This window comes from Onychostoma macrolepis, chromosome 25 (assembly GCF_012432095.1).
Source record: "Onychostoma macrolepis isolate SWU-2019 chromosome 25, ASM1243209v1, whole genome shotgun sequence".
Lineage (NCBI taxonomy): Eukaryota > Metazoa > Chordata > Actinopteri > Cypriniformes > Cyprinidae > Onychostoma > Onychostoma macrolepis.
The window spans coordinates 13,392,232-13,410,035 of record NC_081179.1 but is presented as its reverse complement, the minus strand read 5'-3'; the positions used below and the strand labels follow the sequence as shown (position 1 = coordinate 13,410,035).

Below are 17,804 nucleotides of genomic sequence, written 5' to 3'. Positions count from 1 at the left end.
TATTTCACTGAATAAAGAAAGTAATTTAGTTTCAGGGCAAACATGAGGGATTTAGATCTACTTCCATTGGCAGTATTATGACTTTTATGTTCTTTTGAAGTCTCATAACATGGCATGATTCCTCCATACAACTGATAAGCAAAAATAATTAGAAAATGTGGGTTCAACCGGGTTTCCCTACAGGAAATTAGGTCAAACTAAGCTCACTGAAAATGTTAAGCCAGTTGCAATCCCATTCGCGCTCTTAAATCTTAACTTACTGTTAAAAGATACTCTTTGTGATTATAATGCACTTACTCAAACAGGTTTAGAGTGGAAAAAGATTGTGACACATAACCTGTCATTTCCTGTAGATGGATAGAATGATAAAACAATAGAATGATAGACAGACAGACAGACAGACAGACATATCCTGTTCATTGCTAAGTATGAGTCATTGGATTTGCGTGCCCATTGGTATTTCATGGAGGCCAAGGGCAAAACCGGGAAAAAGATGGGAGGCGTGTCTATGTGTTTGTGTCCATTAAGCAAAATCAAGTCAAAAGAGGAATGATTTAGAGAATAGAGTAGAAAGAGAGGATTATCTTACCATGTTCACAGTTCTTTCCTCCACAGCCTAATGGGCAGTTACAGCTGTGGGTGTTCCATCTATTCACACATACGCCTCCATTCTGACAAACAACCTGGCTACAAAAGTCATGTTTTGCCGCACAACCTGAATAGAATGGGAAAGCACACTTTAAATATTAGGTTTGGAGTTTGACACCTTAATGGAGAGTTACAAAAAAAAGTGCTGTGAACAATTCTCATTTAAAAAGGTCATATGCACATTTTTTCTGTTGTTTATGTACAATTTGTGGGGAGGTTAAGAAGGAAGTTGTGAGTTTTAAAAGTTAGAGTTTGTTTTTATAATACTTCAATATGAAGTATTACAAAAAAAATCAAGGAAGATTTGTCATGATATGGACCCTACAGTTTCTAACCTGCTAAGGTGCCATTATTGGCAATAAAATTGGCCATGTCTATGGGCTTGCTGTCAATTGTCAGGTTCCTAATGCAGCCAACAAAGTCTCGACTCTGTACAGGGAAATCCTCAGGGAGGTTTGGGACGCCACCCAGGAGAAGAGGTCCTGTTAGATCCAATGACCTGCAAACATACACACAGAAAGATCCCTGAAGCCACAAACAGTCCCAAACTTTCTCCATTTTTAATGGCTTAACACATTCATAAGGTTCATGTGCGTGCAAAACTGAAATATTCAGATCTTGAGGCCCATTGGACAGACAATAGACGACAATGTGTTTAGTTGCTCTTTTACTGTATGTCTTTTTGCCCTTTTAAAAGAGAACACAAAATCCCCATTCTCTCAGTCCTCGTTCATCTCCTTTTGTGTTTTAACAAAGACAAAGAACATATTGATTTGAAAAAACATAAAACATAACATAAAACATAAGATGGTGACAAAACTGCATTTTTTTGGTGAACAAAAAAAAACTCTCTCTCTCTATATATATGTGTGTGTGTGTGTGGTATACTATATGTATAGTGTAGTACAGTATTATTAGAATTGTATTCAACAAGAAAAAACTTTCATCATAAATAATGTTAACATTTTCCACACTATTCAAGTAAAATGGTTTCATTTTGACTTTAGGAAAATATTTCTTCTTTTGGCTTGTTTGGGTACCACGAGTCAAAATGGTTTTAGAAATAAATAAATAAACAAACAAATACACACACACACACATACATATATACTGTATATTTTTTATATATATGTTTTGTGTACCACAAGTCAAAGTGGTTTATACTGTATATACGTATGTATGTATTTATGTAATTATTTGTTTCTAAAACCATTTTGACTCGTGGTCCACAACAAACATTTTTATGCTGTCTGTTTTTCAATAAAAGAATTAGAAAGGTTAAAGGGTTTTTGCATTATTTGACAGAAGTAAAATGCAGTTAATGCCCTTCATAGCAAAATTTCTTTTAAAATAAATTTTTATCCAGGCAGCAACATCTGGTAGCAATGACCATATCCATCATACATAGAAAGGCAGTCAGATTATGAAAATAATCAAAGAAAGATCTTGAAAAAAGAGAGAGAACCATCAGAAAATAAAATGTGCAGAGCTATTAAAAGTAGTGTTTATTTAAGTTTTATTTAGAACATTATTTTGTTATTTCTGCTTTATTGTTGATGTGATTTTGTATTTCAGCATCTGGGCTTCATATTGTAGTGGACCGCAGTGCATTTCATCAACAATTCATATCTTGATCCATAAATCCATGTAGATCTGTGGGTTTATGGGTCAGCACTTACTGCGAGCATATGGCCTGACCCCAGCAGTTGCATTTGAGAGGCTTTACAGATCATATCTCCACTTATCTCAGATGGAGCTCCACCATCTCATACCGCTCTGTTCTCCACACACAGAGACAATTAGCCTACAATGGCAAATCCCAGCTGCAGATAAGCCGGAGTGTGGTTCCATTGTAAAGCCCATAAAACTGGTTTGACATGCGACAGAGTGCAGATTGGAGGAGATTAGGAGAAAAAGATGGAGCTGAGTGTAAGAGGAGTAGCAGAATGCTGTGTAATCTGCTGTAATGATCAGCTATTCAACACCCGGCGGTAGTTAGCGTGCCTTCGTGCGCTCAAGTTCCCCGTCCTGTCACACTCTCCCTTTCAGTGAACAATATCATGCCCTGAGGACTTTAGACGGTGGAAACATGAATGAATGTGGGAGACGGAGAGAGTGTGAGAAGAAAGAAACAAATAGTACAACTTGTTAGAAGGGATCACAACAAACATCTTAAGCCAACATGAAATCACAACTGAGACTATATACTTCCTTAATAAAAATCAGTGTTTTGTGGATTTTGCAACCCATTTTAACAAAAAAGCATATAACAGCACTAGGTACTGTCCCAGCAAAACATTCTATTTCAAAAGTCTGGAAATCCAGGAAATTGTGTTAACCGAGAAAAGAAGTCTGCAGTCGACATGCAATTTCATATATTCAATAAATGGGGGCTTTAGAAAATGTTTCCGCTCTTACTGTGTACAATTTATCACTGAGGTTTTTTAAAACATTTTTTTGTTATAAATAAATACATATATAAATAAATAAAAAATAAGATTAGTTTCAATAATAAAGTTTTTTATTGATAAAATATATTAATAATATTGATATTGAAAATTATTGATTAATGAAAATCATCATAAGAATAATATTTACTTGCTAATTATTATTATTATTATTATTATTTTATTTTTAAATCTTACCAGTGTTATCATTCATGATATAACACTTAAGTATTTTAGATGTTATGTCAAGCAAGGAAGCCAGCAAACAAACAAACAAATAGTAACACATCATAAAAGTAAAATGAGTAAAATGAGTAAAAACTGTCATATTGACTTTATGACCAAAATGTTTTTAATTTTATTTTTTAGTTATTTGATAAAAAACAAATAAATAAATAAATAATTGATAGTATTATTATCATCAATAATATATTATTATCAACAATATTTAAAAAATTTTTGAATATACACAGTTTCACTCTTAAATATACCACACTACAGGAGTAAAATAGGTTGTAAAAGACATTTTATGTTGAAAACACGTACTTCTTTTGGCCTGTTTGGGTGCCACGGGCTGCACAGCTGTAGTTCCCAATCTGTCCCCCGAAACGCAGAGCCATGGTCACATCACACTCATCGACGGCAACCACAGCAACTTTTTCCTCAGAGGGGCCGTGAGGGATGCCAAGACGCCCTATATTGGGCTTGAATAGAAACAAATGGAAATGCAAAATGTGATGGTAATAAAAACTTATTTTTGTTATCTGACAGAAAAAATAAATATTTTATAGTAGGTCTAGTATAAAAAATTTTATTCACAGTATCATTATTTTTCACACTAAAAGGCTTTTTTTATACAAGAAAATACAAAGACGCTTTTATATTGATCTGTTTAAAAAAAAAAAAAAAAAAAAATGTAATGAAGATCACACGTCACCATTAAACCTTTGTTTTAAATCTTCTTCTTACATCCTGGCTAAGAGTCTCCAAGTCTGTGTATCTGAACAGCATCTCCATTCACACCTTTGTGAGTTTGGAGATAATAGGTCTTGTTTGTCTGTAATCTTTGACACACAGCATGTTTACCACAGACTGTTTACCACTCTGTGACATTCTGTGGCTTTCTCAGCTCATCTAATTGGATTATGCCAACGAGATGCTGGCACAGAGGAGATACCAGACAAAGAGGGCTCATCATTTCATGTAAAACCTCCCCAGAGACCCAAACTGTTTCCACAACACAGCCAAAATTTGTATTATCATCTGGCAACACCCTTCCCCCACGCAAGAGTTTTTCAAATTTTCTCAGCTCATTAAAATTGATTTTGTGGTGCGTATGATGTGCTGAGTTGATCTTTGATGTCTGCCCTGTGGTGTTAAAAAATGTCCAAGTGACAGTTTGGTGTGATGTGAACATCACTCGCTCCTGAAGACAGTTCATTACACCAATGCAGTCACTATTCAGACTCAAATGTTTACCGAACAGAATTATTTGTGTAAAAACAGAGCAGAATAACATTTCTAAAGTATTTTCCAAATGATTACATAATAATAATAATAATAATTAGTATTATTATTAGTATTGTTATTATTATTATTGAGTGTTGCTGTCTATAAATCAAAGGAATAATTTAATAAATAGTAAATTAATGTTAATTTTAGACTTTGCATAATAATAATAATAATAATAATAATAATTAGTATTATTATTATTATTATTATTAATATTATTATTGAGTGTTGCTGTCTATAAAATCAAAGGGATAATTAAATAAATAATAAATTACAGTTAATTTTTAAACGTTGCATAATAATAATAATAATTATTATTATAATAATATAATTATAATAATAATAATAATATATAATAATAATAATAATATTATTATTATTATATAATAATAATTATTATTATTATTAGTAGTAGTAGTTCTGCTGTCAATAAAGCAAAGGGCTAATTAAAATACATAAATAATAAATAAATGTTACTTCTATTCAATTTTACATGTCAGTAATCTACAATAATAAAGTAACTAACTAAATAAATAAATAGATCAAATAAAAAATAAATGTAATATTATATATTGAAACTACGAGGGTGCACTGACTGTTTCTTTTCTCCTTTACTAACTTTTTACAAAAAATTCACACATGAATAAATTAGATGGCCGTTTTAATATTCCTCTCAGTTTCTGCCAGACAGCAGAGATGAATAAGGCAATGTGAGTAGACTGCTAAACTGGTCAATACGGAAAGCCATGAATGGGAGCATTCCTACACACTGACACACGTGTCATGGAATGAATCCAACTGGTCAAGGCCTGAAGCCAGCTGTTCAGTCAACATCAGCCATATAACTTTAAAAATGGTGTGAAAACCTGGTGGAAAAAAATGGTTTGAGACACCTTTTAACAGACCGAATACGTATCAAATATCAAGTTTCTACTGCTATTAAAGTGGTTGTACGTCTCTATTGCAATTTTCATCAGGTGCATGACAATCTGCAAAGAAAAAACATGACAAAAAGAAAATTGATCTTTCTTGTCTCGAGTCCACTAACAAAAATGAACTCAATGACAAACTCAATGCCCTCAGGAACAACATGCACACAAATCCTGACAACAGCTATTAACCTCCAACCTTGTAACTCATCAGCCTTTTTGTTTCAAAGTTCAAAACAATAGTTAACAGATCCTGGGGCTTACATGTGAGGTTTTTCCCTTTCCAAATGTATTATTATAAGGCAGAAAAGGTATGTTCTGTTTGGGGTCAGTGAAACCCGAAAGACAGTAATAGCTTAACATACTTGACTGTTATAAGTACATTTTAATATCACGCTTCGCACGTGATAAATTAATCTTCAAATTTTCAAAATGTAATCTCAGATACTCCTAAATACAACACATGTATACTGTAAATACAATGACTTTTCACATGCTGCTGGTGTACAGAGTGCATATAACACACTTCTAGAGAGACTGGAAAACTGGGTAGGGCTTTCTGGGATGGTACTCAAATGGTTCAGCCAGGTCATACTTAGAAGGGAGGGGTTATTATGTGAGTATAGGAGAGCATAAGTTAAGTGGACATCCATGACATGCAGAGTCCCACAAGGCTCAATTCTTGCACCACTCTTGTTTAGCCTGTATATGCTCCCACTAAGTCAAATAATGAGAAAGAACCAAATTGCCTATCACAGCTATGCTGATGATACCCAGATTTAGCCTTATCTCCAAATGACTATAGCCCCATTGACTCCCTCTACCAATGCATTGATGAAATTAACAGTTGGATGTGGCAGAACTTTCTTCAGTTAAACAAGGAGAAAACTGAAGTCATTGCATTTGGAAACAAAGATGAAGTTCTCAAGCTGAATGCATACCTTTTATTGTTGTGATTATATATATATTTTTAATTCCTTGTTTTTATTGTTGTGATTATTTTTTTAATAACTATTTCACTTCCCTTTATGTAAAGCACTTTGAATTACCACTGTGTTTGAAATGTGCTATATAAATAAACTTGCCTTGCCTTGTCTTACAGAGTGTAGAAATAAACTGTTGCCAACTGATTTAATTTTCTTTGAATAATTTTTTTCTACCATGTGCATTTTCCAAGGTCAAATTTAACCCAAACAGAAGCAAATAGGCAAATCAGCATATGTGAATGAATTGTGAAGGATCATGCGATGCTGAAGACGGGAGTAATGATGCTGAAAATTCAGCTTAGCCATCACAGGAATACGTTAAAACAGTCCTTTTAAAATGTAATAATATGTCACAACATTACTGTTTTTAACTGTATTTTTGATCACTTAAATGAAGTCTTGGTGAACAGAAAAGACTTCAAAAACTGGTTAAAATAGGGAAAAGGGTTAAAATAAACTATTAGTATTTTTAAAAGTACATCATTGGGGCCTTTGTGACTTTAAACATAAAAACAGTCAGTCTCAACAAACCATTAAGTTTAAAAGACTGCCAAACTGTGAATTAATGCAATGTTTTTTCATCATCAAAGGATTGTTTGCAAAAATCGCAGCAGGTCACCACTAGCTGGGACACTTTAAAATGAGGAGACCTGACACTTCAAAGCATCACTGCATTACAGCTGTGTCCCATTGTATTTGCTTATTATCACTCAAGGTAAATATCTGAAAGTGTCTTCAAAAACATTTGAGTCCATAGACAAAATAACACAGGACAAACAAAATAAATCAAAGATCAATAGGGAAAGCAAAAGATCAATGGGGTCAAACAGAAGTTATTTACATAGTTTTTGAGTCACCATCTCACAATCGCTTAGCAATTGAATATTGTTAGAAACTTTTGAATGTCACAATACAGATAGATTTTGGTAGAAGATAAGAGATGGATTTCCATACTTGACCACAACCTTACCATATGGACGAGGCTCCAGATGGAGCAAAACTTCATGAAATAAAAAAGCATATTCTGGAGATTTACAATAATAGGCTGGGACGTTTTTATGTTTAAGTGCAACAGAAAAAAAACTTGTGCCATCTGGCGCTTTTAGAAACTCAGAGCGTGTTATTGTTGTCCCGGATTAACTCAACAGGGGATCAGCTATTGTCTGCGTTCCCCATCGGACTATATTGAACTTGGACTCTTTAAGTGACGGGTTAAGGGGGAGCTACGGCCACAATGGAGCAAACACGACATATGCATGGGGAAAAGCGGCATTGAATCTCAATAGACGGCTTTAGGGTCTGATTTTTCATAAGTGTTTACAAGTATAAACGGTGCTCCAATCCAATAATACACTCGCTAACTTACATGCTACATTATATTAGATACATTTTGACTTTCTTTTTTTAAACTTTTTTAGCCTTTCATCAGTTTAGTGCAACTTGTGTAGAGGATAAAAAAAAGACAGAGAAATTATGGACCCTCAAAAATAGAAACCCAAAGCATGCTGACTGTCATCCCTCAGGGACAAACGTTTCTTTCTGAAGAGACTTCAGTGAGATTCTCTAAAGCTTCACTATGATTCAATTCAGGAATACTGTGACAGACTCAGCTATGTTCTTTATGAACAAATACTGTTTTAAAGTTAGGCAGCATGGAAATAAGGTTACTAAAAGGTCACTAAGGAACATAAGTAGGGTTGATGAGAGCTTAATCTATTCAAGCAGAATTAATTGCTCGTGTAACTACAATATGGTGAGGTATTTGCAATTGAGCAACAACAAACAACAAAACACTCGAGAACTATTTGTTTCAAAACACGAAGAACAAGAATTTAATACCATATTAAATAATACTAACACTATGGGTTACAACATACTCTTAAAACGAGACACTGTGTAATGAGATGCCTGGGTAACAGAATAAACGCACCTAGCTTTTGGCCATGAAACATGACACATGACGTATTACACACGCACCAAACTTCATAAATGCTGCATCTCAGCAACTGAAATATGAGGGTCTGAAAACTCAACGGGATCAAAGAAGCAGAAATACAAGCTGTTTCTTTTGACTGCAGTTCTTAGAAGATGCTGTGAACTTTGATCCAGCTAGAGATGCCGCTGATATCACGTGTCTTCTTTCATGAAATATGGACACACTGATCTCATCAAGAAACACACGACTTGTGAGGCTCTGACTTTTTCTAGCATAGGACTAATAATTTGACTGAAGTGCAAATAAAGTGATAATGGATTTTTAGAGGGGGGAAAAAATTGTGGTGATTTTAGCACATTTCTAATATTGCTGTCAAACGATTAATCGCGATTAATCGCATCTAAAATAAAAGTTTTTGTTTACATAATATACTGTATGTTTGTGTGCTATGTATATTTATTATGTATATATAATGCATGTATATATTTCAGAAAAATATGTTATGTTTATATATTAAATATATTTATTTATAATATAAATTATATGAATATAAATGTAGACATGTAAATACATGTAGATATTTTCAAAATATATACTGTACGTGTGTGTATTTATATATACATAATAAATATGCACAGAAAACAAACATATATTATGCAAACAAAAACGCTTATTCTGGATGCGATTAATCGCAATTAATCGTTTGACAGCACTAATTTCTAATGTTCTACCTGATTTGACCTAAAATAATTATTTCGTTAACATATCCTAATGTAAATTATATTTCAATAACCTAAATAAAACCAGTTTTAAAACCAAATTAAGCATTTTTATACACTCATGAATGGGCCCCATTGGTTTTCCTTCACTGACCTTCCAACCAGCCTCCATTCTTACTGTGTTTGGTACAAATGACTTACCTTGTTGTAGTAATGTAGATGTACTCTGTGCCATTGTCCATCACTAACCCCACCAGCTACAAATGGAGTCACCGTGGTTTTAGTTTCTCCTAAAAAGAAAAAACAAGAAAGAAGAAACCAGTTTTGCTGAAATTCAAGAAAGAGTAATTCTGCTAGTCATAACTGGATAAGGAAATTTTTAATTTTTTTTAAAAAAATTTAATTTATATGTATAATATATATTTTCATGACAACAAAATGAATATAAATACACAATAATATTTATGTAATTATATATAGCTTAACACTTAACACAACATGCAATAAAATACAATTCCCCATAGCAAAAAGGATTTTTTGGAGATTTTAATTTGTGTGGCATTTTTCCAGTCTGGTGGACAAAATAAGTAAATCATTATCGAGGAGATAATAGTGTGTCAGGACCTCCCATGACAGCACTTTCCCTCAGTGCATTCAATGTCAAATATCTTAGCTGTTTATTTCTCTCTCCGACTCAATTATGTTGAGTGATGGCTAGTAAGCTGGGACGGACCTTTGACCTATGAGGGTTCATAATTTACCAGAATCGCTGTGTTGTTTGATGTTTCACATTCCAGGACAGTGGAGGAAATGCCTTTCAATGTCTTTATTCTCAGCTCATGTGGATGGGTGACCCTCAGTGTTGTAGTAAGACGTAACAACCATCTGTTTATACTAAGACGCTCTAGGGATGAATTCAGTCGTATTTCCTTTGGAAACAATTCTGACCCGTTAAAGAGATGGGACGTGGTATTTCACGCTCACTGACTGGACAGTAACTCTTGATGTGTGAGGTTTGACAAAACAAAGGAACAGGTAGACAGAGGAAGTGTGTTTTAATGCTCTTTGGCCACCTGCTTCCTTTGGCACAGCTCTGGATATATCCATACGCACTTATGTTTGAGGTATGACACTCAAAAAATTTGCTTTGTTCAGATTCAAATCTAACTAAAACCTAAACACCTGACTAAATTTGTAGTTTGAGCAGACACAAAACAAAACAAAACAAAACAAAAAAAAAAAATTAAATGAGACAAAACAACAATAGCACTGGGTACTGTTCTTAAAATGTAAATTATTATATTATATATTTACATTTTTTATTCAACTAAAATGAATTGTCTTACTTACCAGCAGAGAAGGTCAGCTGGATTTGCTCTTCAATAATTTCAATCGCAATGAAATCATGCTTTTCATTAAACCTGCCATTATATAGGAGCAGGGCGTTTCTCTCCCTTGTAGCAAACCTATGGATGAAAAAAATAATAAAACCTTAATTATGACCATAATTACAGTAGCTTGTTCAATTCAGACTTTAATGCATAATAATTAGCTTGTTCAATTCAAAGTGTAAATTAGGATCCACAGGCCATTCTAAAAAAGTTTCATAAATTAGTTTTAATCTTGTTTTACACCAGGTTTATCATATTTTAATCAGACATTCCATTTGAATGAATATTCATTTCTGATACACAGATCAAGAGCAGGAAAAAAGCTCAGGAACGTCAAAAGATCATTCACAACACAAACATGCAGGCTTGACAGAAGAATAAAAAAAGATAGGGAGTGGAGGAAAAGGAAGTGATAAAACCTGCCAAGAGACACAGCTAGAGGTAATGGACGGGGGAAACTGATACTCTGATGTTTGCCAACCTCTGGTATCTCAGTTGGCCCTGTGGTGCGGGCACCTGGGATTTTTGCAGGGAGAGGTGTCAGATAGCACATGGCAAAGGGGCAGACTCACAGGAAGTTTGAACAAAGATGCCTCACCACACGCGGCATCCTGTTTTCATGTTTGCCATGAGAAGAACTCGTGTGGTTGATATGTGACGGTGTCTAATTTGCTAGATCGGTTACATTGTAATTAATGAATGCCATAATAAGTGAGGAGACGTAGAGAAGGTTAAACAGGTATTTACCTTCACAATTGTTTTTTTTTTTTTCCAGGACATTTTTCCATGACACAGATGTAATTAGATGTAATTAACTAAACGTGACATAAAAATATATAAAAATGAAATAAATAAAACAATACTAAGAAAAAAAAAAAAAATAAAAAAAATAAACTGAAACTTCCAAAACCTAAAAACAAAAACTGAACTGAAATGTAAAATAACATTAAAACATTTTAAAAATAATATTAAATAAAAATGCATTATTTGTATTCATACAATTGATAATTTTATTGATTATTCATTGAGATTTTTAAAAATAGTATTATATTAATACAATTTATTATTGTATTTACTATTTAGTATACAAGCTTTTTATTTTAATAGTTCTTTTAACATTATTGTAATATTTATTATTAAGATATTTTTATTGTAATACTTAAAACAATAAGATTTGAAAAAGCTAAATAACCCTCGGAAAAGAGACATTGTTGACAGGAGTGTCAAGTGCATGGGTGGATGGATGGGTGGGTGGGTGTATAAACTGATGGATGGAGTAACTCTAGATGGTTTACTAACGTAAAGGAGAGGGTGAAGTGGAATCTCTGCCTCAGGCCTCTGAAGGTGATGAAGGACTGGCCAGGGAAGCTGCGTGTGGTCATCTCGCAGTAGGGCTTCTCATACTCGCCGTCAGGACACTGGCACAGGAAGCCTCCCACCAGCAGGTCCACACACCTGCCTCCGTTCTTACACACACCAGGAACACACCGGCCTGAACGCGTATTCACCTCACAGCGCTCTCCTGAAAAGAAAATACCCCAAATTTTACTAATCTGAAAAACCCTTTTTCTATTATACATTTCCTTATTGTGCAATGGAAATGTTTCATGGATGTTAAAGGTTCTTCATGGAACCATCAATGCCAGAACCTGTATTTTCAAGAATATAAAAAACTCTCAGCCATGCAAAATGAAGTAATAAACCCACATTTCATGCATCCACTGACACATAGTAAGTGCAATTCATCCGTGGAACTCAATTTCAGATAATAATTGGAAACTTGTTCTCTTAACCCAACCTTCTAACCCAATCACTTGAGTGAGCTTAGTTTTAGTCCCGACAAGACAATGGCTTCCAGTTCTGTCTAAACGAGAAGACTTCAGAGAGACCATTGAGCACCATGCTTAGTGATTCCAGGCGGCTGCTGTGCTCGCTGACCCAGACTAACCTTTGTTCATACTCTAAAGAAACAGGACCACTGCCAAGCAATGGAGGAACAATGAAAGAGCCCTGGTGGTCTGTAAGACACCTGTTATGCTCCGCTAGTCTCTTGTAATGTGACATGAGATGTGGGGTGAACCGATGACGACTCGCTATTGGAAGATGCCGCTAAAAAAGTGACATCATTCACATTGTTATAGGTAGATGTTGGCCAGAGGGCTCCTTTGATATTTATCACTACACACAATTCTGAGACTGATTTTAGGGCAAATTATAATTCCTGAAAAACACAGCTGAAAGTAAGACTGCTTTGCTTTATATTGCGATATAAATCTGATAATCTTGTTTCCGGAGTGTTTTTTAGCCCTGTTTTCATATACGTGTCTGTGTATGTGTGTACAGGGTCCATTTGGAATGGAGAGTAGAATTAAAAAGAATTGACCTTCAAAAAATTCTATAACCATACCAGAATTACCAGAATCATTTTTTAACAAAACAAGTAACGTTTGTCAAGATAGATATACAGATAGATAGATGATAAATAAATATTGCTTCCTAGCCTTAAACTGTATTTAGCATTAAAATATACTGTTAATTAAAAAAGACAACTTACAATGAGTTATTTAAACTTTTTTTTAGCATATTTGTGGAAAATTGTGCATGACTGTTTCATCTACAGCTTCATACATAAATCATTCATTGACACATTGTGATTTCGTTCTACATTTTTCAATTTTAGCAGCTTACTGTGAATATTTTTAATATGATTCACCACATTCAACTTCCTAAAATAAACAGGATCCAGAAATAAACTTCTGAGGACAAATTTTCCACCGATGTAAAAGTTGTTAGAATTAGACAGTTTGTATGTCTTAGATCATATACCCATTTATAACTGTTTTTTTTTTTTTTACTCTTCACAGCCAATTTTTACTTATATTTGTCACATTCTATGTGCTATTTTGGACCCTGTGTGTGTGTATCAAGACGTGTGTGGTTTGCTTTCACCTGAGATGGACATATCCACACATGACACAGAAACATGCCGATAACAATCTCCCCAAAAATCCATCACCATGCTGACAAACGCAGTAGCCTCAGAACAAACATCTGAGGTTTGCTTGGAGGACTTTACCTTGTTGTGCTTGTAATCCTGTATCTCTGATTCCTGGCCAGCTCGGTGTGCGCACCATTGTGTACCTGCCATTACCTTGACAAGATCTGGGCCCAGAGGAACTATGTCGACTGGGACACACAAAAGAGGTTCCAAAGAGGTAATGATCCAAATGTCAGTCAGATAATCCCTCATTTCGGAGGAATTACAGGGATACATTACTCTGTAATGAGAGAAACCCATGAGAGGCCACTGTCAACACCTCTAGTTATGACCACATACTACCTGAGGGCTTGAGAGGGCAGAGGTTCACTACTCTTTACTGTAGTCCAGAAACCTGAGCTGACAAACAGACAGAAGCTGTCAAAGTGAATGATCCAGTGCGGGAACTCTGAACCTTGGGACTGAGGGTCTGGATGCCATTCCTGCTGTCAAACTTACACAGGATAATTCCGTCCCCCAAGAGCGGATCTCCATTCAAGTTATGACAGAAGCAAAACTAATGATGCTCTCACGAGTCTGAGCAACTTAGAAGGGGACAATTTGCAACCAATTTGCAACCAATACAAAACACGGACAAAAAAGGTTTTTTTTGTGGTGTTTGCTGTGGTATACATCAATATTAGCTCACTATTGCTTGGAATTAGGTTAGGGATGTGAAGAAACCACTATCTGTCAGCATGCAACTTTTTTGACATAACACCTCAAATCATGCCATTTTAGAAAAAGTGTGGTATTAATTTCTTGCAATTTTCAATTGGCCGATAATGAATTGGGTATAGAAGTGTGTGCCATTTAGACCTGAATTCGGAATGCTGTTGAAATCTGCATTCACTTCCTAATTTTGAATGATAGATGGACAGATGGATGGACAGACAGACAGACAGACAGACAGAATGATGTACAGAGAGATGGACGGATGGATGGACACATGGACAAACAGACAATCAGATAGATGGATAGATGAACAGACCGATTTATAGACAGATACATAGACAGACAGACAGACAGACAGACAGACAGACAGACAGACAGACAGACAGACAGACAGATAGATAGATAGATAGATAGATAGATAGATAGATAGATAGATAGATAGATAGATAGATAGATAGATGGACAGATAGATGGACAGATAGATGGACAGATAGATGGACAGATTCATAGACAGATAGATGGACAGATGGATGGATGGATACACAGACAGACAGAAAGATGGACGGATGGACGAATAGACAGACAGATAGATGGATAGACAGATACACAGATAGACAGACAGAAATATGTACGGACAGATGGACGAATGGATGGACACATGGACAAACAGACAATAAGATAGATGGATGGATGGATAGATGGATAGACAGATTCATAGACAGACAGATAGATAGATGGATGGACAGATGGACAGATAGATGGATAGATTCATAGACAGACAGATAGATGGATGGACGGATGGACAGATAGATGGATAGATTCATAGACAGACAGATAGATAGATGAATGGACGGATGGACAGATAGATGGATAGACAGATTCATAGACAGCTAGAAGGATGGACAGACAGACAGATAGATGGATAGACAGATTCATTACATAGACAGACAGACAGACAGACAGACAGACAGACAGATGGATGGATGGATTACCAGATACTGACCTGTAAAATCTTGTGGGCACTCACAGGTGTATCCCCCCTCTCGACTGCGGCACTTCCCGTTGTTCTGACACGGGCCCGAGTAACAAAGGTCCACCTCTGTCTCACAGTAGTCTCCAGTGAAACCGTCAGGACATCGACAGCGTAACCCATTCATGGGGTGTATGGGCCTGAAGAGAACCGTGTTGGATGCCACGAAGGGAGCCGTACTGTCAAACTTCAGAACAGCTACACACTTCATGTAGTTCTCACAGGGCTCCCGCAAACAGATATTATCATCAAATGGCAGGACGCGCTGAGTTGAGATCAGAGTCAACAACGTACGGTTCAGATACAGCTGCTCCTGCAGCTCCTCTGACGGGAAATAACATCCTGGAGCTCCACCCGGGAGCAGGGCCGAGAAAGTGACGTTGAGAATGCTGCCGCTAACGTCCGTGTCATTTTGGACATTGAAGACGAAGACACCGTCAGGACTGGTGGACAAGACTGCGGCTACACCTTCAGTAAAGAGTGACAGCAGGGGGGAGAGGAAACGCTCTTGAGACATGTTCTCCAGACGAACGGTGATGCTATTCGTCAACATGTCGTCTGTTATGATGGTCACACGTAGGGTGCAGAGGGCCGAGACCTGGTGGAGTCCATCTGAGAAAACACAAAGGCACATTGAGAGACTTGGTTAATGTTTAAACTGAATTGAATGGCATGGCAGAGGCTGGCAGGTGGTAAGTTTACATTCTTGTGAGTGAGATGAACTTTGAGAACATGCTGGAACATGGAGCTTAATTCTGCGATTGTTCACCAAGCATTTCGACCTTCACAGTTTTATGATCTTTTTTTTTTTTTACACTGTTTGAACAGCGATACAACCAGCTTCCTGTCAAGCAATACATCAACTGTGAACACAAAAAGAAAAATATGTTTGAAAAGTTTGGTGTGGAGCGGTGCTGAATATCTGTTGTAATTTTTTTAACATACTGTATTATTCATATACTTATTTGAATTTAAGAATATATTTTTAATTTATCTGATACTATAAAAATACTGCAAAAAAAGTTTATTACAATCAACATTATTATTATTAATAACAACATGTGCAACAATGTTTAAATAAATTAATAAATGTTTACCATTACCATTGGTTTTAAGATAATTCTGATCCTTACTTGAATACAAATATATTTTGAATATTCCTGAAACATATTGCAAATAATAAAACTGCATTACTATTATTATTATTACTAAGAATAATAATAATATAACATGAGTATTTTTTTTAATGTTACCAAATTTTACAGAAATTTACAAAAAACATTGTCAAATATTATCATTATTATTAGTGGTATTATTATTATTGTTAATGTATTAAATTAGCAATGAAGCTACAAACAAACAAACAAACAAACAAATAATAAATAATGTTATTATTATAATAGCTTATATTATTCATTTATTTATTTTAGTTAATTAGTTAGTTAGTTAGTTAGTGGTGGGGCCATTGGAAATGTTGGCAGAGCAAATAAAAACTAAAATAAAAACTACTTCCCCGACTTGGTAAGCAAAAAAAAAAAAAAAATCCACCTTCCATTTCATTCCTCCCCACTTTATCATTACCAAATGGTTAAGAGCAAAAGCATCTAAGTCTGGCTGCTGTGTCACATTTGCCCTGTCCTTTGGTTTGACAGGTATTGTTCATGGTCCAGTGTATTCTCTTGTAGCAATTGCGGGTTCCTAGTGTAAAGGGCCACTCTGTCATGTGAATGGAGAGAGCTATAATTGCAGGACAATGAGGACATGTTTCCACTCTGTTACACTGTCCTTTCACATACTGTCAGCTTAGCCAGATATGCAGTTGCAGACACAACAAGGAGTTTCTCTCTTGTATGCGCACACATTTACACATGCAGGCAAAATGCCATGCATACACATTCAATTAAATCTGTTGCACTTTGTGATGCACTTTGTTTGCAATTAAACTTATTTCACTGGTGTGTTAATTCAGTTTTTGTAATTGGGGAGATAAAATATATATATTTTTTAAATATAAAAAATGCACAATGTTAGTGATCATAAAACATGACTTAAACAGTACTTCCTATGCCAGACACTTTTTTTTTAAAGTGTAGATTAAAATATTTTGAGCTTATTTAATTAATTAACCATATATCATGCAATTTATTAAAAAAAAATTGTAATCGATTCACAGCCTAAAAATAATTTCCTAACTTTATGCTTTATTAAAAATGGAATATTCTGGCAAACTTGCGATCTTAGCAAATCACAAATTTGTCACATACTAATCACGATTTTCCCACAAGTAAACATTTTCTGCAAGGGAAAGGACCTAATAACAGGCCACATCCTGTTCCATTGTGTTCATAATACTCAATAATCCCATAAACTACTAAACTATGTTTCTTTTAAATATGCTTAATAAACTTGCTAAATCATGCCAGAAATCTGATCCTTATACTGAGAAGAAGAGTGTAATGTATATGGTAAATGCTTTCTAGCTTTTTACATTTCT

At 35.1% G+C, this 17,804-nt stretch overlaps 1 protein-coding gene across 1 annotated transcript in view; it reads right to left on the bottom strand.

The window, feature by feature from the left end:
- celsr1b (cadherin EGF LAG seven-pass G-type receptor 1b) overlaps nt 1-17,804 on the bottom strand; it is a 49,273-nt gene that overhangs the window by 18,294 nt on the left and 13,175 nt on the right. The window contains exons 2-8 of the mRNA XM_058767856.1: nt 15,284-15,922; nt 11,868-12,090; nt 10,528-10,643; nt 9,379-9,467; nt 3,642-3,799; nt 984-1,147; nt 590-715 (exon numbers count right to left, since the gene is read on the bottom strand). Of these exons, the coding sequence (XP_058623839.1) occupies nt 590-715; nt 984-1,147; nt 3,642-3,799; nt 9,379-9,467; nt 10,528-10,643; nt 11,868-12,090; nt 15,284-15,922 (1,515 nt within the window). The remainder of the gene's footprint in view (nt 1-589; nt 716-983; nt 1,148-3,641; nt 3,800-9,378; nt 9,468-10,527; nt 10,644-11,867; nt 12,091-15,283; nt 15,923-17,804) is intronic.